The following is a 22,610-nucleotide window of genomic DNA, read 5'->3' as shown; positions in this document are numbered from 1 at the left end:
ATACTACTGCAAAGCGAGAGTTTTTATTTTTAACGTGAATCCGTCTAGTGGGCATAAGGTAATGCGCGTATGAAACTAATTGCGAGTTGAGCAAAGAATTTTTTTTATAGAAGAAAAGTCCATCTTGTGCTTCAGAGAATGAAAGCGGATATCTTCGACCGATTTGTGAAGTTCTCGATCGAAAGTGATGAAGTTAATCGAGCCGGACGAGCCGTCCAGTTATGCAAATGCAATTAAAGATATTTCAGCGAACACAGCTAAAGATAAGAAATGGAAATTCGACCCTTGGATGTGACTTTGACTGGAATATTACTGTCGCAGCCAACGTCTTGATAAATTAGATTACATCCATCACAGTAGCTATTTGCTCTTTTCTTAATAAGCAGGCTAAGGTGAAATATCGATTGAACTCTGAGTTGATTAAAATGCAAAGAAAAAATTAACCGAAAATAACCTTCGAATCTCAGCTAATCCTATCCGCGTATAACAAAGAACCACTTCAGCTTTACATCAATTTACAGCAGTCCCAGATTTGCTTAATTAACCCCGAGAACCGTAACGCGTTTACATAACACTCTCGCTCAGACTTTATCAGATATTATCCTGCATGGAGAGATCGATGTACGAGCTGTGCTCTCGAAGAGGAGGCATTGTTAATTCATGCGGTGTAGGTGTGGATGCAGGGCTCTGGTGCGGCGGTGAATGGGTGCAGGTGTGTGCGGTACTGATAATTGTTAGGCGAGGTGCTGGTTTTATTAATTATATGCAATGGTGCAGGCTAGCTCGTACCTATTGGGTGGCGGAGCCAAAAATGGAAGGTTAGCAATCGATGGTTGTATTTCCATTGGAAAAGGAGGTTTATTAGAAAGAAAGGTGAGAACATTCGAAATATAAAGCTATTTTCAAGTTATTATGTCATCATGAAATCAACCCAACTGAGCTGAGCAAATACACCTTGATGGAGCTTCTGTCAAAATGAAAAATAGAACACACTGCGTGACTAAAATATGCATTTCCATGATTAAATTGGATCAATTGGATTATGTTAAGTAATGAATGCAATCACGTCCGGATTCTGACTGAAGCTATACACAGCTGTACTGATGAAAATTTATCCTCGCAATCCATAACTACGATCGTGCTCGTAGCACTGACCACTTTATTCACGATTCACGGAAACTACGAGTTGAATTTATGGCTCCCAAATCCCAAAATTTACGCACTAAACTGAAATTACCATTTTACGATCTTGTGGCAATGAAAAATCGTTGAGGGATGCTAACAATCCGGTTCTAAATAAAAATATCATCAAAGATAAAAAAAACTACGATCCAAAAAATGCTCACAGCAGTATAACTTTGCCCATCCCACCCAAAAAAAAAACGTTCGGACGCCTCCAAAAACCACGTCGTTTTCGACTGCGTATCGATTGCTCGACGTCCCCGTTCTCCCTGCTGCGCTGTCACCCCATAAGCATGTTCTATATAGTCCCCCTTTTCACCCGGTGCGTGCGTCGACGAGTCCCGCAGCGCGTCGAATGTGGAGCGACGTGGCACTAATGCTACGCGTGCCCCGCGCGCTAATTATCCCGCACCGACAAAGAAGTAGCTTCAGCGAAATTTCAAGTTCGACTCGTGCTGAGATTTTTTGAAAAGTCTATGTATAAAGGGTCGGGTCTATATGGGTTACCCGCTATGCGACGATTATGATCTGAGATAAAAGATTGTTTTCGCAAGGAGATAGCGGTTCATTTCCGTATTAGCGAGTGTACGGATACTTTAAAATAGAATTAAAGCGAGATGACTTTGAGTAGAATTAATGGAAAAATTTGCAAGCAATTCAAGTTTCGATTTATAAAAATCGATACACACAAAAGTTGACAAACTCTCACGCGTGTAAGTACCCGCAGAAAAGGAAAACTCGGAAGGAAAATTCCTGCGTAAAACTACCGACGAAGTAAGCCACGCGTAAAATAAAAGTGTACTGCACGTATGCTATGCCACATTTCGTTATTCTCTGTCTAGTACAGGGGGTGGATGCAAAATAGAGTAAGTTGGCTAAACGCGAACACGCCATGCTTGTATAATGCAGAACGAGAAGAGAGAAGAAGAGTTGCTCTATACAGTTTTTCATACGACACCGCTGGGGATAATTTTGTTCGCGGCGATTCTATTTTTGCGGGAAGTGAGGTATAAAAAAACCGGATATGGAGACGTATGACACGCGAAGTGTTTCAGCGGACGGTTGGTTTTATTGTTTTCAATTTAGTCTTTTTGTCGTTGTGACAGTGGATTTGTAAAATTGTGCGATTTAATAATAATAATCTTTTGATATTTTAGAATTCTGGAAAAAGTTGACGGTAAACGAGGATCTATTTCATTTATTTTTAGAACCAGAGTAATAAAAAAAAGTAGCCGGTTTATTACTGCTCCTGCAATAAAATATCGATTTTCGCATAAAAACCCGACATTCGAATAGATGTACGCGAGCATGAATCAGAAAAAGTCATATTTTCCTCTGTTTCTTGTTGTTTTTAATCAATTTTTATGACCCTAGATTGCGTCGAGCTCACTTTTAAAATCTATAAACTAGTATGTGCCATCTGGAAAAATGAAACAATACCCGAAAATTGGAAGGAATCTATCATTATACCGATTTTTAAAAAAGGGGGATAAGACAGACTGCAATAACTATAGGGGTATTTCACTTTTAGCAACGTGCTACAAAGTTCTGTCAAACGTAATACAAGCTAGACTCACTCCATTCGCGGAAGATATAGTAGGAGATTATCAGTGCGGATTTCGGCGCAACAGATCGACGAGCGATCAAATGTTTACCATAAGATAGTTGTTAGAGAAAAAGTGGGAATTTTGCGAAACCATACACCAACTATTTATAGATTGTATCAAATTCTAGTACTATGTATCAAATTCTAGTACTTCTCGGTGTACCGAAAAAACTCGTGAGATTAATTCAAATATGTCTGAACGGAAGCACGGGAAAGGTCCGAGTAGGCGGTAATGTATCAGAACCCTTCAGGATACGTGATGGTTTAAAACAAGGGGATGGGTTCTCTACGGTGCTGTTCAACTTAACGTTAGAGTATGCCGTTAGAAAAATGCAGGTTAGCCAGATGGGCGCAACGCTTAATGGAACAACGCAGATACTAGGCTACGCAGATGATTTGGATATACTGGGGGATTGTAGGGAAACGGTAGCAAGAAACGCGGAAATCCTCATAAAAGCGGTGGAGTATACAGGGTTAGAAGTGAGTGAATCAAAAACAAAGTACATGATTGTGGATAAGTTAGGCATCTGCAGAGGGGAGGAAGATCTCAGAGTTGGGAATTTTACTTTTGAAAAGGTTAGCGAATTCAGGTATCTGGGTACGACCATAAATGATAGAAACGAGATTAATGTCGAAATAAATAAGAGACTCCATTCGGGTAATGCTTGCTTCTACGCCGTGAGTAATTTACTTAAGTCGAGGCTGTTGTCTAAAAACGTTAAAATAAGAATATACAGGACAATAATACTGCCGGTGGTTCTGTACGGGTGCGAAACGTGGGCTCTCACTAAGCAGGCGGACAACCGTTTTAGGGTATTTGAAAATAAAGTCTTGCGAAAAATATACGGGCCGAAGAAAGATGAGGAAACCGGGGAATGGAGGAGACTACACAATGATGAGTTACACAATCTGTACGCGTCACCAAATATTAACAGAATAATAAAATCGCGCAGATTGGGATGGGCAGGGCACGTAGCGAGAATGGGAGACGACCGTACGGCAGCGCGTGTCATGAAGGGCAGGCCGATGGTAACGCGACCTCTAGGTAGACCTAGACGTAGATGGGAGGACAACGTAAAAGCGGATCTAGTAGAAATAGGACGGGTGGGTGTCGATCGGAGAGGTGCATCTTGGGTGGGGTTGACACAAGATAGGGCAGCGTGGAAGGCTTGCGTAGATGAGGCGATGAACTTTCGAGTTCCAAATGCCATGTAAAAAAAAAAAAGATTGCGGTTTATCAACATCAAACTCAAACCAACTTTTCCAATACAGAAATATTTCAGTAAGAACTAGACTTGTACATTCTTTATGTGGACCTTTGATTTATTTGTCCAACGTGCTTGTAACTTCGAGATAATATCAAAGGGGAGTTTTCTTAAATAAAATAATGATTCTACCGAGTCATATCCATATATAAATATCTTGGATGCTGTCCGATTTCTGAAGCGCTGTTGCAGTCTCTTCGTATACTATGACATCTTCGTTCGTGAGAATCAAATATACATGCCTCTCGCTGTGACTGTTCGTTATCATTTTGTATACGTGCAGAGCTTCGTTTGAGCTTTTCACCGGCAAAAGCGAGAGATATCGGAAATTTCGACAGCGGCTGCGGCCACAAGAGCTTTTATTCGCGTGACAAATATTTGGGCTCGGATATACCCCGAAGTTTATTGCATCCCCCGCAACAATGGAGTGCTCGTTTACAGTTAATTTTTATGCCTTTGTTTGCATACGCGAATCGTTTTTATTGGTGCCTTGCCTTTGAAATAACACTTTCGAGCCCAAACGCACGCCGATCGTGCATTAGAATACGAAAATTGATGACGCTATCGTTCATATAAAATTGCAATCATCAATGCATATAATTTTAAACAAACCGAGACTTGCAACATCCTTCAGCTTCTTACGCATCTTGTCACTCACTTGGATCTGCGGCTTCTCGCGTGCGGGGATGGTCGTACGTTGTCGGCCTTGAATGATTCACGAGACGACCGGCTGTGTAGGCAAGCAGAGAAGCGCGACACTGGAGTAGACTTATCAGCTATTCTTCAACGAGAGGTACCCCCAGGAAAAACGTCGGGCCGGTGAGATATGAGATCGAGTTTTACATTTTCTAGTGGCTTATGAATGGGTTTTCTGTTTGTTTTGGCGGGGATGCTTCGTTTATCTTGGGATCGTTAGCGATAATTAATTAGGATGATGGTTTCGAATAAACAAATCACTCTGTGGAAGACATCGTCACGCTTATAACAAACGTTAGTTGGTTCGTCTACAAAAATTTAGCTTAAAGTTTTTAAATGCTTCTTCAGTTTCTTGCCATGCATGAAGCTTCAAGAAGGCAGCGCAATCTAACGACTAATCTCTCGCACAAAAAAAAATGCAAACCAGGTTCTTTGAAAACTCAAGCGCAGTAGCGCCGTCAAGCGTACATAGCACATCCTTTCCCGCACATATAGCCAACCACATAGCCCTTTTTTTCACGCCAACCAAAGCACCTCGTTTATGCAGAAATGCACCGCGAGGGTCGCACGTAGGCAGCGCATGTCCCTTTGAAAGCCACGGTGGCGTGTGTAAGGTCATTAGTCTCTTTTATATTTTACGATTCCCGCATGCAGGAGTCGCGGAGAAAAGGCAAACGCCACCGAGTGACCCGGTTACCTTGCGTTACTCTTCCTTATAGCGTGATGCTCTTTGATAAAACGCAGGATATGATGAGAAAGAGAGAAAGAAAGCCGAAAGGACAGAGTTACTCTGGTTATATAACGAAGCGTAATTCTATGGGTATTCAAGGTATTTTAAGAAAATTGTTTGCAAATGAAAAATTTACCCGAGCTTGTGCAGTGAAGTGGCTGACGGCGGCGTAAGAGATAAGGGTTGCTTTTTGGCTTAACTGATTCTGATAAAAGTAAGTTGAAAATTGTCGTCGAGGATAGCGCGATGCTGAGAGATTTTTAGAGTAATATGCAAGGAAATCGTGTGGCCAGAATTGTTAAAATTAAAAACGAAAGATTAACAAGAAGAGCAGGAGAATATTCAACCAAAAAAGCTCAGAGACTGCAGCGAGCTAACAACCACGTAAATACGTCTACGTATCGGATCTTGCGGAGAAGTCGATAGAAATCAAGCTGCCGCCGGCATTTCCACGAGCGAGACGCTACACTATTCCCGATGGCGTGTGTGCGCGCCTATAGTCCCCCTCGTCAATGCTGGCGCGAAAATTTATTGGATTCCCTCAACGACCCTTCCGACGATCGGGTTGGCCACTGCTCCGATCGCGTCGTCATGCGCATCTCCCGTAGGAGAACCCGTCGTCGAATACATGGAAAGCCGCTGCTCGCACGCAATGTTTTCAGCACGCTCATCATATCGCTTGGTTTTGGAGAGCTATTTTTTCGAGGACTTTTTATTCGCTGCCGGTAGAATTGAATGAAATTTCTTCAATTTATTCATATCAATTTCTACATATTTTATACGACGTCATAATTATGTACCTATGAATGACTTATGAATAAAATTTACCGCAAAAAATATTGAAATTTACATTTCATCCGATAAAATCAAAGCTACAAAAGAATGATAAACAAGTAAGTTGTACCAGATTCTTTAGATACAGCCACTTTATTTGAGAAAAGAAAAAATATACTCGTCGTAGAAATAAAATCGAATTCCCGAGACCCAAGAACCAAAGGATACCTGCAGAGAGTCTCCCAGCGGGATAGGTGCCACGGCAGCGCAGTGCTAGCGATGCAGGAAATTAAATTCTCTTGTACGAGATGTCTCCCCTTCGCCTCCACACAGCGTTTCTCTCTCTCTCTCTCTCTCTCTCTCTCTCTCTCTCTCTCTCTCCATCGCTCTTTCCGTGCCCTCGTGGTTTTACCTTAATTATAATGCTATGCGTGATCGTTCCTCCAACGACTTATTTGTCCTAATTTTCGGAAGTAACGTGTGCGCGGCTTAGGAGGAAAAGCGTATAATGCGCGCGCGGTGTCGTGAAATTTCGACGCGGAGTGAGTTATTGCTTTTGATGCAATTCAATTGCCGCCTCGGGAACTGCCACCGACGTACACACCGAGTTTCTTTCGAGGTCGAGTATGGCACAGTTTTTATTATTCCAGAAAATTTCGCATTAGAATATAAGGGAAAAAACATTCGAGTTGAATTATTGCAATGATAAATTTAGAGTCCTTTCAAATAGAAAATAAAAGAAGGTAGCTATTTTCTACTATTCGACATGACCCCTTTAATAAAACTAAAGTTGTATGGTCAGAATTGAAATCATTATGCTCTTGAGCAAACGACAAAGTGAAGCCGATTTAAAATTGGCGGGCTGCGCGTTCTTTGACTCATCGTATCTTTCTCTCTTCTGCCCGCGCGAGAGGACTGCAGCGGAGATCCGCTTGGCGTCAGTGGACGGCAATAGCAGACGACGCCAATGACCTTCCACTTATCCCGCCTCCAAGCTTATCGAGACGATTCTTTCTCTCTTATCACGGCATTTCGCAAAGTCCCAATGTTTTGACTACGATAAGCTTGATTCCTTACAAATACTCGATTCGAAAACAATTTTCGAACGGGGATTTTTTAATTAAATGATTTCCGAAAAATATCAGGATTTTAATTTATAACGTACATTGCGAATAAACGCTGTTTACGTTGGTCATTCGAAAATTCACATATTTAGATGCCAGCTTTACAGATGTGTATGCACATAATGGACTTGCGTAACCTGCAAAATCTAAATATATAATGCGTTAGCCTCGAAAGCGCAGTTAAGATACTTCATTATTCTTTTGCTTTCTAATAGGCCTCGCTTTGGTTTTAAAGAGAATTATTTCTAGGTCAGCGATATGCGCTCCGATGTATAAACACTTGCAGCCAGATTCGATAATTACGTCAACACACGAGTCAGGGTATTTAAAAAGCAGCGGTCAATGACTTCCGCAACACAATCAGAGCGCGAGAGGAGCTCTGACGGCTGCGAACAAGTGCAGCAACGGTCCTTTACAGAAAGTAAACAAACCTCCTTTGTCCATTCATAACCTCAAAGAGATAACCTCAATTCGCTTAAGTAAATCCGCGCATATCCGGCACTTTGATAGACATCGCGTCAGTAGTGTCACTCAATATTCAGTCAGCATTGATAAAAACTCATCGATCGCCTACCATTTCGTCCAAAAAAATTGAGGAAAAATCTTTAGCCTAGAGAGGGAACGTTCCCGTACGAAACATCCCCCGCGATCGTCAACAAGCGTCAACGAACCCCCTAAGGATACCGAAGATCAGATCAGCGACCAATGCCTGTACTCACTCAGAGAAATGCAGAGAGGCGAGGAAGAAGCCGGGCACGTAGAGGTCGTCGCTTCCTATGCGCCAGCGCCGACCGAACGCTATGAGGCTCGGCATCTTCTTCTTCTCCGAGTATCTCCTCCTCTTCTCACAGTTACACCAAGAAGTAGCAGCAGCACCGAACTTCGACGCCGCCCTCCACGTGCGCACATATCAAACCATACACACACCGCGCACTGCACCGTTTATCGAGCACTAATGCTACACTCGTAGCTGTCCGAGTAGTAAGCAGTAGGTATGTAGCTGCAGTGGCGGCGGCGGCGGTGACGACGACGACGACACGGCTGCCTGCGCGCGTAAACATGCGCAGAGGGGGACGAGACGGTCAGAGGGGAGCGCGGCGCCGGCTCTCTCTCTCTCTCTCTCCCGTGATGAGTGTAGGTGTGAGAGTAGCCGGGCACAAAGGAGCGAGCGTGTGCGTGTGCATGCAGGGTGTCTGTGTGGATTAAATGGCTTGGGAGTTGGGAGATTGGCGCTGGGTAGAGGGGGATGCTGGGAGAAACTTTTTGCCGGGGGTTTTCTGTGGAGGATAGATTTTTTTTGGAGGGATGCGGATTTCTTATTTTTGTGCTGGGTGTAACAGTGAAACATGATTTGAACCGGTTCGCATTTTAGTTTACTGTCGGGTCGGAGGAATTTCGTTGACACGCATCAGGTGCCATTAACCTGATAATTAAAATGAAAATATGTGTATTTACATGGGTATTATTTGCTGTAAATTTTACTCCGATATCGAGAAATATTTTACAAAAGCCTTTTCCTGTTTAGATAAAATGACAAAAGTGGATTATGATTGCAAAATTTGACTGCTGACTCTTCTATAAGAATGTCTGATATAGTGATTCGTGACGCAGTTGGTGGACTTTAACGTTAATCTTTTGGATTGGCGATTTCTTGCAAAGCGATAAAATATAGATATACTTTTATCACTTATTATCTGGATTTTGTTATCTCGGTTATATTGCGATCTTTACACCAAGATAAACGTATTAAATCACTATTCCTTTGATTGCGCGATTTATATCTACGTTAATTAGTGGAGTTTTATTCATTAAAAATATCCTCTATTTTAAGCTCGCCCGAGCGTAATGCTAATCCGTCTATTGATAGACTCGCATTAGCAGACATTCGCACATTGTACATACATACAACGCAGTATCATATGGACTCGCAGAACCTGCATGGTTTCCATGGCATAGAATAATTATATCGAATCATCAAACCATAACGATCAAAAGTGCTTCGGCCGCTTTGTGCGCAATAATATCGAACAATAATACGTCACTGGATTTCTTCTTAAGCGTGCATTATTGGAATTTACATTCATTTTACTGCGTTTTTGCATGTAGATAATTTATAAATAATTGTTCGTTTGAATTTTGAATTATGCTTACCGCCGAAATTCTATCAAAACTTTATGAAGGTTAATTTTTTCATGAAAAGTCAATGTTGCCAGAGAAAACGTAATTAACATGTCATTCACGCTTTATTCATAATTACTCACGAGTGCATCTGTTTGGAGGTCATCATGGTACACAATGAGCTGTAATAGTAAAAGTCTTCCAAAGATAAGCATAGTTTGGAATCACTTTAAAAAAAATCGAATGCTTATGGCCATTGCCTAAAAAATAATAAACAAAAGTACGAGTTTAAACATAAAGATCCTCTTCAGGATATTTTTATTATTTAACTACTTTCTTTGTAATTTAACTAGCAATAAAAATACAATCAAATTAATTTGCTTTAATTTTTTAAAGCCTTGTTTATTGTTGATCTTTCGTTGTCTTGTTTACTAATTGAGTTCAAGATTGAATGAAATTCGATTCACGCGAGTATTACTGAACACAGCAATATAAAATAATTTTTGTGTTTAATTGTCCTGGAAATTCAATAACAGAGGATCATGATTTTACAGAAGAATATGATATTTGTGTACATTTTATGCAATAAAAAAAGAAAAATACTGTATGTGAATTATATGTAATTTATTTAGTTTTCCATTTAACAAATTGATCGTAACAGTTATATTTAATAAGATTGTCTGACAGAAAGTAATATTGGTATACACGGTATAGGTATTTGTATGATTTCATTAATAATTTATCAATGTTCCCAGATTAACAGCAGGTAATGTCTTCGTTCGTACATTTAAAAACGAGGAATACATGCATAATAACATTCGATCTCGTAATCACATTTATTTTTACACCTCAAAAAAGCAGAGAGTTAAATGAAAATTTCAAATTCAAAGATGACATTTTTCTTAGAATAATATTTGTGGTTTGAATAAAAATATTTTTCTTGTAAAAAGATCAAGTTGACTTTTATCACTTTGTTCATACATTCCAGTTCAATAGCTATGCGTAATTAGTTAAAAAATTTAATTTTTCTCCAAGAAAATAATAAATTCTTTTGTGTGTACTATAACTTAAACCAGCCTTTACCGCGTCTATGCAAATGATCGACTTTTACGATCGCGTGTAAAGGAAGAGACGCGAATGAATCAGGACTGTTCAATTAAAAATTGAACCATACTCTGAAAGTTCTGTGCTTACATTGTATACACGCACCTAATCCGATCACGCCTACGCAACATCCACGCCCACATACACACCTGCAACTGCACCCACATCCACGTTAGGTGCATCACACGTGCATGAGTCTAAAAATAATGTTGCATCAAGATATTATTTTTATTATAGCGTATAGTCGAAGGATCGATTAGTTGTATGCGTTCTAGGAATATAACGTATAGTATAGTCACTTTGTCGGCAACTCATTTTTAGACTGTAAACGTGAATAAAAATAAACTATGATGCATACGCTTGAATAAGTATGATTAGCCAAACAGAAACACACTTTTCGCAAATCTGTATAATATTTAATATAAAGTAACAAAATATTTAGCTAGGCGAATCAAAACTTACATGCAGAGAAAAAAGAATATAAAAAGGGATAATAGCTTTCCAGGCTGTCACCTCATTTTCCCAAGAAAATTCAAAGCATTCTGCTAAAAAGAAAAGTTGCAACTTGAAAACTCGAAAAGAGCATAATGAATGCATCGAGGATAAACTTTACGAAACTCGAGGCAAAGGACTTCGTCGCGACGAGTTTTAACTCTGGTTTTAATCAGATTCCCAGACGTCTGTCAGGAATGAAACGTATCTAACGTACATGAATACAATATGTAAACTCGCGACGGTTCGCAGAGGGTGTGTCAACGCATGCAGATGTTGTTTACTTTGTAGGTTGTTTTATACGGGTGTTCGATTGATAGGTCGAATATTAAGGAATTATAATTTTAAATTACTCCACAGGAAGGATAGCCCTTTTCTAGATATGAAAATCCGACACTGTTGCGCTATACTTTGTAGAGGGGACGGAATTTAAATCTCAAATTGCTATCGTTACAAGTTCGATTTCGAAGGCAGCTTGAGGAAGCTGGCTGCAATTTTCCAACTTCGAGAAAGTAAAAAGTTTTATCTCCTGTAATATCAAGTTATATACTTCGCTCGTGCGCACTAAGTGAACGCATTGTCGCTTTGTAGTTTTCTTTTTTCATATACGTGAAGTATCATACGAGGCACTTTTCACTCTTTTATTTTTCTGAGAACGTAAATTTATAACAAATCCATTTTTATCGCTTGATTTATTCAGCATTTTTCACTTTATGCGAAGTTCAATATCTCTTAGAAATAATGACGTAGCGTATAATGCGAAACGTAGCTACTGCCATGACGAATTTATTCAATTTCAAAAAATGTCATTCTTTTGTTATTGAATTTCACGCTTAGCACCTCGACGTTTATTTAAAATTCAGATATCTTCTTTGACCGGTAGCCAAGCTCTTGAAAGTAAAATTTACGGCCGCCCTGCACTCGCGGTCCACCGAAACATGCGATATAAAGCTTCCTTTGCGAAGCCTCGGGCGTAGCGCCTATATATCCTTTGTCCGCAACTGCGCGCTCACTGTACGATCCGCGGACTCGAAGCTTCCGTACCTGTGTATCTCAACTTGAGCGAATTCGCACGCGAAACAGAATTCACGCTCCAGAAACGCGGCGTCGCGAGAGAGAAAATGTTCGAAAACGGCAGCTTGTATGGATCGGGAGAAACACGTACGAGGATTACGATCGTTACGTCTGGACTGGCACGCGTCTGTCCGGAGGAAATCACTTGGCTGCGCAGGAGGTTCGAAAGTACTTGCTACTGGCGATAAGAGCTGTACGAGTAACGGTGAGAGAGATATCGAAAGGGAGGATCCAAGGCGATAAAAAGAGCATGCGTGTGTGCAGTCTGTGTATACGATTGGTATCGGAGGAGTGAGGAGTTTGCTAAAATTGGAAGCCTGTGTTTTATTTGATTCCTCACGGGAAGGTTACTAGTGGTAGTGGTTTGGTGGTTTGAACTAAATTTTGTTTTGTTATTATAATTTATGGAAACGATTTCGGAGAGATTCGATTTTGGAGGTAGGTGAAGTCATGCTTTTAGCACTGAGATCAAAGTTGAGAGAATTTTCGATGTTCGTAAATTAATTTTTTTTTATTCAAAATTGGATTTTAAACACATCGGATAAATGAAATTTTTTATTTTTTAAACAAAATGAGAAAAGGGGGATACTATAATAAGAGACTGGATATAGCAGTATTTAAAAAAAAAATGCGAATATACACTAAACGTGTAGTATAAAAACCTTAAATACTATCTGGAGGACAAATAAATATTGGATAAAACTACAAGTACGTACAATGCCAGTTTATGTACAAAGTATACGCAGACTATGCGTCAGAGAGTGATTAAAAATTGTTTGCTTTTTGTATGTACTATCTTTTGATATTGTAGAATATCTTTTTTGTCACTCGCAATATAACTAAAACATTTCAGAGATTTAGTATTTTTTAATTTCAAAATTTATATTTCGGACAAAAGACAAATCTATAATTGACAATAAGAGAACCCTAAACTTGGATTGTAGGTTCGGTTAAGACTATGGAAAACCTATGATTTTTGGCCCGAAATAGTGGACGTGACGAAATGTTCTTTAGATCTATCTTGACAAGTTGGCCAATCAATTGCCTGATCCCAATTATTTTATACTAAATGTAGAGAACAACTGAATAATAAATGATTGACTTTAGTCAATTTATACCACGTCTAAACGGCGTACGTAGTTGAAGCAATTTAAAAACTGAATTATTTTAAACTTATAAACAATTTCGTTGATTTCCATTAAAAAATGACGACATCGAGGGATAAAAGCGTAGCGCGGAAAGTTTATAACACATTTATAAAAGCAAAAAGCTGCTCCTCGAAAGTTGTCGATGTTTACATTCGCGGTACCTATAACGACCAAATGAAGACCCGATATTAAATTTTTTTATCTAGCGAACTTTCATGATTGAAGAATGACAAGATAAGGAGGGAGATCGATTACGCACCGTAGGTTGGCTTTCCTATAATGAAAATCATCGTATACAAACGCACAAAAATCGCGTTAAAAATAAGCGTTATTTTCTACTTGTATTTTGTTCGACATAATGGCATTGCTTTTATGACACGCCATACACAGACGGTTCGTAATCCAAGCGTTATAACAAAGCGATACGATAGAAGACGCGACGCGAGTATCAGGGAATCGCACAAAGATAACAAAACGTACGAAGCATATACAGCGTGAAAGAGATGGACAGCCGGTAAAAGGGCATAAAGAGCCTCTCTAGAGGCATTAAAAGTGAAAGAGTACACACGCAAAGATGCGAAGAAGCGACAAGCAACAAACGGAGCTGTGATAGGATACAGATGAAAGGCATTGTTTTTAGTGCACTTCGACAGGTGCACATGTACTTCCTTTTACGCAGCTCAACTGCGAGGATAAAAAGGATAACACACGCACACAGCTGTCCTTTTTTTTCAACGGCGCGTCGTCGCGATGTTTTTTAATCTCGCGATTCCTTTCTAATGCACTCTGCGCGCACTCGCCACCCTCTTCTTTGCCGCGTAGAAACACATTTTCTCGTTCAACGAAATTATCTTCGATGAAAAAAGCAAATTATTCAACGGTATAGATACGGCACTTCGTTTAACTGCCGATTTGTTCGAGCGCCCGCACCGGGAAATGAAATTTGCGCGAGCTTCTCCTTTATTTTTGCGGAGTCTATGTTATATGCACGCTTTTTTTTCATCAACCCTTTGATCCGTCGGAGAAACCTAATTAACGCATCGACTGACGGTTCGTTTATTTAGCGTCGTGTGTGTATATACATAACGATGCATAGATCCTATCGCGCATAGTTTAGCGTTGACTGCGTTTGCCTTTTTTTCTCAGGAGAGAAAAAGCGGCGGAGGGTCTATTAAGCTTTCTGGGTTGCCTCCTTGCGATACGATAAACGATAAAATTGATGAGCTATACCTGCCGCCCCGCTTTCTGGAGTTTACGCTGCGAGGTAAGTGAAAATAAGTATCCCGAGAGGGTTGGATATTTTTCTTTGTAGATAATGATTCAATTTTCTGCATACATTTATTTATTCGAGGAGAAATGAGTTTTTTATACTTAGAATTAATAAGTAATATTTAATAATGTTAAATTAGATTAATGCTGAATGGTATTAAATGTTATGGCGAAAATTAGCGGCATGGTAATCTTTGGAACCAAATGTAATTGGAATATTTACGCACGTTCACAATAATTTTTACGGTTATGTATAAGGTTATCTCTTCAGAGAATTGAAAATAATCAGAAAACTTATTCTTCATTTAAACTTGTTATTACTACAAAATATAAATGTTATTGAATTTTTTAATTTGTTATCAATCTTGCAACTATAGTTAAATCATTCAGTATGTATATTAAAATTAAAATTATATGAACGATAAAAATGTCAGTTTCAAGACAAAGGTAAAGTTCACTGTGAGTGCACTTCTTCTCAAGAATAACTACAAATTCACACAATAATTTTCACCGTATAGCTTTGAAGTAATTTTTGTCAGGCATTTCTCATCGCTGATATGTTTGTATTTTTTTCATGTTAGATATCGTTAACATTTTTATCCAAATAAAAAGTCTAAAAAATAAAAACGTCCAGTGATAAAGAATTTTGATACTATCTTTCCGTGTATATTTTCTAGTTAGTCTTTTGTATGTTTGTAAAAAAAAAATAAAAAAAGTATCACTCACCAGACGAGATGCAGAAGAAAGAGGAAAGCTCCGGGCACGACGAGGTCGTCGCTGCCGACGCTCCAGCGTCTCCTGAACACGACGATTCCGGGCATCGTCGTCCCCGGACTCACACTCAGAACTCGCCGATCACGCCAATCGGCCTCGTCACATCCGTCATCACCAAAGACTCATCCCGATGACTCGTCTCAGTAGACACTCGCGACGACTGTTGTAGCCTCGTCGCCGCATCGAGGAGCATCTCTCGTCACTTCAGCTTCTTCTCGGATCGATTAGTTCCTCGTTTCACTGAGACGCGATGAGCAGAGTTGCGCAAGTCTGACAAGAGAGTAAGACGAGTTGTTAAAAATGCCTCTTATTATAATCACGAATGCAGCAGATATACCGAGGGGGGACTAGACTGTTTTGAGCTTTATCGGCGTTGCAGATTTTTTCACTTTAGCTCTCTCGGCGATGTGAATGAATCGATAGGAGAGAGAAATAGCGCGAAACAAGGTCGCCTCGTATCCTGGTGTGAGCTTTTTTGTGTTTACGGATGAAAGATATCCGGAATTCAGATATAGCGCGCGTGCGAGTTTCTTCATATCGACGGCTGTCTGTCCGAAACGCTCTGATTCGGTCTGGCGGCTCGAGACGAGGGTTGATTTTATATGCCGCCACGCAAGTATACATACACTAACGCGACGTCTCGTTTGCTCCCTGAGATTGTTCTTACATAAGTGCACCTCTGATAAATCGGCAAGTCATAATAATGTCTTGTCTCCGCTGCCTGTCGATATGCATTTTACGCGTATAAGCTGAATTAAAAGTGAAACGTTTATATTACGATCACATGCATCATCGATTAACCCAATTATCGCTTCAAGAATCTCATCAATACCCCATTGAATTTCTTGACAAGACAAATTCCCACGAGAAAAAGAGATGATTATACAGTTGGCGTAGAGCCCGAAATGTCTCTTCGAAATTGACGCTGAAAGGCCGAAGAAGCCCTGCGAAGCGAAATAGAGTGGATCGAGCTTCCGGTCTTGTTCGTCGACGTCTGTCGCGCGCGAATGAGCGAACTTTTGAGCTTCTCTCGCAACTGTTCCTCGCGAGCTGTTACTCTGCTCTCTGCTGTCGGAGTTTAGCGAATAGTACTACGAGACGCGTATAACTTGACGGGATGTTTAAGGGGTTATAAATATAGAAATGAGTTAGGCGATGAGAAGGTTAGATGATTTTGTTTCAATATTGTTCGTTCTTTAAAGTAAAGACAAGTTCACGATTTTTCAGTAAATATTCACAGGTATAGCGCGATTGCGAATTGTTTACGCTGAAGAATTTTCAAACCAAAACACTTTTTCAAAATAAACCAACTTTGGAAGACTCAGCGTGGAAAATTTATAAGCTATATACCTCTAACGACAGCAATTCAACCTGCGAAAAGCGCAGCCCAACCATAAACGATCATCAGCATATCGCGGCGTCTCATCAGAACAAAGCGCGTCGCACAGAGAGAAAAACGCCGTCGCTTGTAACGAGATTCTCCGCGTCTCCTCGACTGCAAGCTCATCCCTCTCGAGAGAAGCACATGTATAATGCAGAGCTGCGCGCGTCGTTGCTGCAGCAACGACGCGCGATTCGCTTGGTGAATTCCCAATCGAGGCCGAAAAGTTTCGATAAAGGGTCTTTACTTCCTTTTTGCGTTTGTGTAGGTTTTGATATGCGTCGTTTGGCCGGGAATTACCGGGGATGAACGCGTGTGTGAAGTTTCGTAAGTTTTTTTCTCGCGGTTGTGCAAAAAAGAAGAGCGAACGCCTCCTGCGTTGTGTAATTAATAACGGAAACTTTGTTGTAACGGGCGAGAAGAGGTTGCAGGAAGTGATTTCTCTTTCCTGCTTGCGAAGAATGAAAGTTGGTAAAACATATATAACACTACTATAACGTTATCTTGTATGTTAGTGAAAAAATCAACGAATGAATAAAAAAACACAGACCGCTCTGATATTGACGATAAACCAACCTTCGATCGTGACCCCAGCGTTGATTTATCTCCAAAATTCCAGATCAACAATTATAAAATTCATCCCCGATAAAACTTTTCTCCATTCAATTTTCTCAGCTCTCGTATAATAAGACGAGTACTTTCTGACTTTATTACTCATCAGCGAGGAGTATCGCGACACACGCCAAATTCGTCTTTTCACGAGGCCATTTCAGAGGTCCGAAACGATTATTGCCGGCGCATCGTTTTCTGCGAGTTCGCGCTACTACACTATACGCCGCGCGTCGTGTTGTGGGCAGAGAAGCTGGTACATAGATAGCTTTATATAGGGGACACCGCAACTTATGACGTGGTGTTATGGACCAGCCAATGTTTGGATGTCGTCGCTACTGCATAAACTGCGTATGATAATGGAATTTGTAAATATCGCTGTATGTGGAGGCGAGGCTTAATTAGAAAGAGTAGAGTATAATAATCCAAACCGAAATAGTAAAATTTTTTTCCAGCTTCGAAATAGTGAAATTTTCCTGCCGCACAATTGACATATAGATGTACCTATGTAATTAAAGCGTGAAGCCGTGTAGTGCTGGGAAAAAAAATTTCACTGAAGTTTGCAAATTGAAAGGCGAGATCAATTAATTTGACTTGAAAACGCTTTCGCCCTTCTCATCTGCACGTGCGATGCGATAATATTGCATCGATATATTGCCCTCGAGCTTTTTCATCAGGCTTTAATTTCAAAAGCGAGATGAAAATTTCGATGGTGATCATTACGGTATGTAAAGTACGGCTTACAACAGTCATTGTTTTGGATCGCAGTTTTGTTCAATATTTTCACAGAATGAATAATCGACGCCAGGCATATATAGCGAGTACAAAACTTTCTTTGTTTTTCCGATGTGTGAAGAGCGGTTATTTTTAAATTTTAAAAATTCGGCAGAAAATTGATGGTCGAGTTTTAAAAATTTTTTCTTTTTCTTTTTGAAGAGCTATTTCTGCCCTGTACTAACGAAAATGTACAGAGCTGCGTCTGTGAGTCTGGTGATTGACGAAATTCGTCAATATTCTCAAGGATGCAAAGTACACTTTGAAATTACACTTTGATTTTTGAAAAAACGATGAATTATCATCCAGGTGAATAAACTTTTACCGAATCACACGAAGTCGGAACCTACGAAAGCACAACTCAATATTTCTCTCTCCACAAGAGACCTCAGACCCTCGCCGCGTCCGGCGAATCTCCGCAATTAACAAAGCAATCAAGCTCAAAGTACCTTCATTCGCACTTTGCGACACACGTGTGCCTGCTCTCGACTCTTTTTTCTTCTCTTCTTGACTCGCGGCCCTCGGCATCGATTAGTCCCACTCATCGCGCTAACTCGATGCCAACGCACAGCGTTTCGTCTCTTTCTTCCGACGCTCACATGTTAAAGTACCTATATATAAACACAAGCGCGTAATACACGCACAACGAATCCAGAGGCGGGCGTGCGTGAGTCTATTTTCGATTATCGCGGCCGGTTCGGTGTAAGTTTTTTTTCTTCTATAGTTGCGTGTGCTTTGGATCGGATTAAGGAATTCGCTCGGCGGAATATGCGAGACTTTGTATAGACGTTCGTGACGTTAATAGCCCGGATGCGATATGCGTTTCTCGTTATAATGCGAAATGCCGTTGACAGATTTATGATTTTGCGCTCTGAGAATAGTATTGCATAGGTGCCGAACTGATTCGATTGTGCGATCGCTGCTTTTTTGTTTGGTTGATTTATCGACCGATTGGTGTATATTGATTCTTATCGACACTGGCAGGAGTGTATAGTATTATACTTTGGTGAGACACTGTACAACCTGTGGTATACGACTGAAGCTTCGGATAAAGAGTAGTGGCCCGTCTTATTTTTAAACGCGTGATTCAGCGTGAAATATTACGTGTCATACGCGCCACATGTCTCGACGGGAAAAATGCATTCCCGACTAATAATAAATTGAAAGCCGAGAAGTTTCCGAGAGTGAATGACCAGAAATGTGTCTCGAACGTTTGACGTTTTTATAAGTAGTGCAAATAAACGCATGTTTCCCCAATAAATCAAGCTATACGGGCGCGCGACGTTTTCCTTGTTCGAAACTCGCTTCGAAAACAGGATACCCATTTGCATCGTTCCGACGCTCCGGGCGAATACTGTATTATAATGTGCGGTTTTTCCTTGCGATCGGTATCCTTTAATAAACATCCTTGTGCAGGCATTTATTGATATCTGTATATATAAAGCAAGGTTTTATTCTCATTTGCATTCTATTGTTAGATCCTGTTTTGCCAGACAATCAACGAGTTTCGCTAAGAGAATCGGCAAAAAAAATTATCGCTGATTGGACTCTAATTATACCGTCTCGATCTCGTACAAGCAACAATAGATCTCCCGCTCTCTCTCTCTCTCTCTCTCTCTCTCTCCCTCTCCCCAATAAATCGTCGATGCTTAAAGACAATCTATAGAACCAACTGCAATACGCACTATACATACATAATTTCGTACCTTAAAGCGGAGCAGCCGCTCCATGAAGATCGATTAGCCGGCTCGAGCTTCCGAAATAAAGCTCTTTGTTAACATCATCCCGGAGAAGTCGTGGCTTCTTCATTACTTCGCGGACACTTTCACCAGCTGTAACGTCGAACTTTTAATTAACGATAGTCACTGCACTTTAGGGCTTGTATAGTGTTACATCGAACATTAAATTTCAATAACGAACCGAGTCACCCACCGAGTCTTCTTGCACATTACACAAGCGTATCGTTTTTCACCTATATTCTTGTCCTATAACATGGCAAATTCGCGTCGGTCAACATATCGATCGATCGAGAGATAGTTAACGCCTGGCGCGGGAACACGTGTGCGTCGGGAAGATAAATCAGCGTATGAAATTTGAACACCTGCACGCGGTCGAGCGATCAGTGTCGTCGAGCGAAAAGGCGCGAAGCCCGCAGTATCATTATTTAAAGTTCGCGCGCGAGAGCTTTGCATCGATTTGAATAAAAAAGTCGAAAAAAGATAAGAGTGGAAATGCACGCAAAGTTATTAAGCTGAATTTATGCATCAGTTATATGCATTAGCAAAAGTTTGGGTGAAGCGAAATTCCACAAAATTTAACGTCTGACTATTCGGGCCTGCTCTACTTGCGGCGCGCGCGCGCGTTGTTTGGGAAAACAATTTTTTTCAGAGCTTTTACTGCTTTTTGCGCGTGCGAGCTTTGGCGCAGTTGGAATTCTTTGGGGATGCATGAATATTTTCCGAGTCTGTTCGTATTGTTTCTTCTGAAAACAGTCGAGTTATTCTCGAGTTGTTTTCGCATAAACTTGCGAGAGTCGAACATCACGAAACATAGGACATTCTTGTCGCCGAAGCATGTCCATACACCCCGATTCTTCTGCCTGTCAAGCAAACTTTCCAAAAATTCTCGAACGACAAAACTTTCATTCAACTCTTCCGCGAAAAACGTCTGAGGGAAAAACGCACATGTGTACCACGAGCCTCTGTTAAAACTCTCCACAAAAAATTCACTACCGAACACCAGGATACTTCTCCACAACTGTATACGATTTAAATCAGCGCGAAGCACGTGCCACAAGCATATACGTATATATCCGTGCTTGTGCGTCTACAGATGTATATATATATAGAAAGAGGAGAAGGAAAGAGCTCGTGTATATAAGAGTCCGTGCGTCGAGACGGCTCACCTCGAGCGAACTGCCAGTCGTGTGCTGCAGTACGGGGAGACGAAGCGCTTTGCTGCTCGGCACACACGGCGCCTGCGTGATGCGGACTGGCGCCCCGGCACACAGCTACTCTTTCTCTCTCACTCTCTCTCTCTCTCTCTTACTCTTTGTCTGCGTTATGTGTGAGGAATACTCTTTTTCCTTCCACTGCGAGCTGTTCTCGCGATTGTGGTTTTGCTTTTGGGGTGAGATGTGCGTGTATATTTTTTGAAATTTTTCAACGACCAGTCATTATTATCTTAAGATTGTTTTTTGTCTTCTTTGTACATGAATCGATCGATAGAGTCGCGATTAATTTTGTGGTAGATGTGGGAAACGGGTAGAGGATGTGGCTTGTTTTGTAATTAACTTTGTTATTAATAAGTTAGTGAGTCGGCTAATTTAAATTTATTTATGAACAGACTCAAAGTATTTTATTACATTTTCTCCATTTGGATTAATGAATTAACATATCCGTTCATTAGCAGATCGAGCGCTCTGTAAATTTCAACAAATCTTTTCTTATTTAATTTTTCAGCAATGGATGTTATGGGCTATTGCTCAGGATTTTTTTCTGCAAGAATTGAACAATTTTTGAATCAAGAACGCACTGCTTTGCTTTAAAACTGAGTTCAGGGTACATGTGCATGGCTATTTTATAAAAAAGGAATTTATTGATCGCAAATGGATATAAGTGATGGATTCGAGTAAAATCAGTATCATAAACTTTATATAGATATTGATGGAATAGGGTAAATGTAAACGCCTGCACACCGCTCTTTGCACTCCACATTCGTCCTCATAATTCAAAAATACTAGATGCACAAGCTTAAAACATCTCAGAATAAGCATCTAACGTGATATTACAAAACTCCTAAATTTTAGTGTGAACAAAAGTTCGATTTAGTTAACATTGCATTCGATCACGAGTAAATTAAATTAAGCTTCAAGCGATTGCTTTTAATAAATTTGTATTTTTCACGCAATTAAAAAGTAATAGCCTTTAACCAAACTGCCAAACAATTGTTACTATGAGTATATAATATTTTCATCACTTCGTTCGATAGAGGCTATGAAGCGTATTGATATTCAATTCGTTTCTTTCTTTTTCACAGCCTTTTATAGAACAACAGAAACATGTCTATATAAACCTTTCCGTTTATATCATACTTATGAGCGCATTTTAAAAGAGTAAAATCGCAATCTCTATAAAACAAAATAAAACTTCAGAATTAATCGTAAAATGGAAAAGAGCAGTTCATACAAAAAGCCTCACATCACGTATCTCATGAACGCGTGCAATTCTTGAAAGTAGGTGTACGTTTTTGAAGAATTAAAAAAGGATTCGTCACTTAATAAAAAGATACGGATATAACTAATACACACGTGGAAAACCCCACAGACGATGTAGGTATTATTGGTACGGAACTTGTTACAAAATAATTCATCTTTGTAGGAATGTATAACATTATATCGTCGCTCCCTGCGAAGAGAAGCACTGTTCAAATTTTCCGTCATAACTAGACTAGCACAACTCAAAATTTCCCGCGAAGACCATCGCAACTCA

The 22,610-nt window shown here is 40.2% G+C and overlaps 1 protein-coding gene across 11 annotated transcripts in view; it reads right to left on the bottom strand.

Moving 5' to 3' along the window:
• The window catches only part of LOC100116185 (sn1-specific diacylglycerol lipase alpha), a 106,503-nt gene extending 85,458 nt beyond the window's left edge, over window positions 1-21,045 (bottom strand). For 4 of the 11 annotated variants that reach the window (XM_031920756.2, XM_031920755.2, XM_031920754.2 and 1 more), the window contains exons 1-2: window positions 19,827-21,045; window positions 15,309-15,626 (exon numbers count right to left, since the gene is read on the bottom strand). In XM_031920756.2, the coding sequence (XP_031776616.1) occupies window positions 15,309-15,403 (95 nt within the window). In that variant the 5' untranslated portion in view covers window positions 15,404-15,626; window positions 19,827-21,045. Of the gene's footprint in view, window positions 1-8,096; window positions 8,393-15,308; window positions 15,627-15,693; window positions 15,714-19,826 lie in introns of those variants that run through there. The other 7 variants (XM_031920752.2, XM_031920745.2, XM_031920750.2 and 4 more) reach the window with 5 other exon arrangements.
• Between the last annotated feature and the right edge of the window lie 1,565 nt (window positions 21,046-22,610).

This window comes from Nasonia vitripennis, chromosome 1, assembly GCF_009193385.2.
Source record: "Nasonia vitripennis strain AsymCx chromosome 1, Nvit_psr_1.1, whole genome shotgun sequence".
NCBI classification, from domain to species: domain Eukaryota; kingdom Metazoa; phylum Arthropoda; class Insecta; order Hymenoptera; family Pteromalidae; genus Nasonia; species Nasonia vitripennis.
Note: the sequence above shows the minus strand (reverse complement) of the source record. Positions and strands in the feature narration are given on the sequence as shown.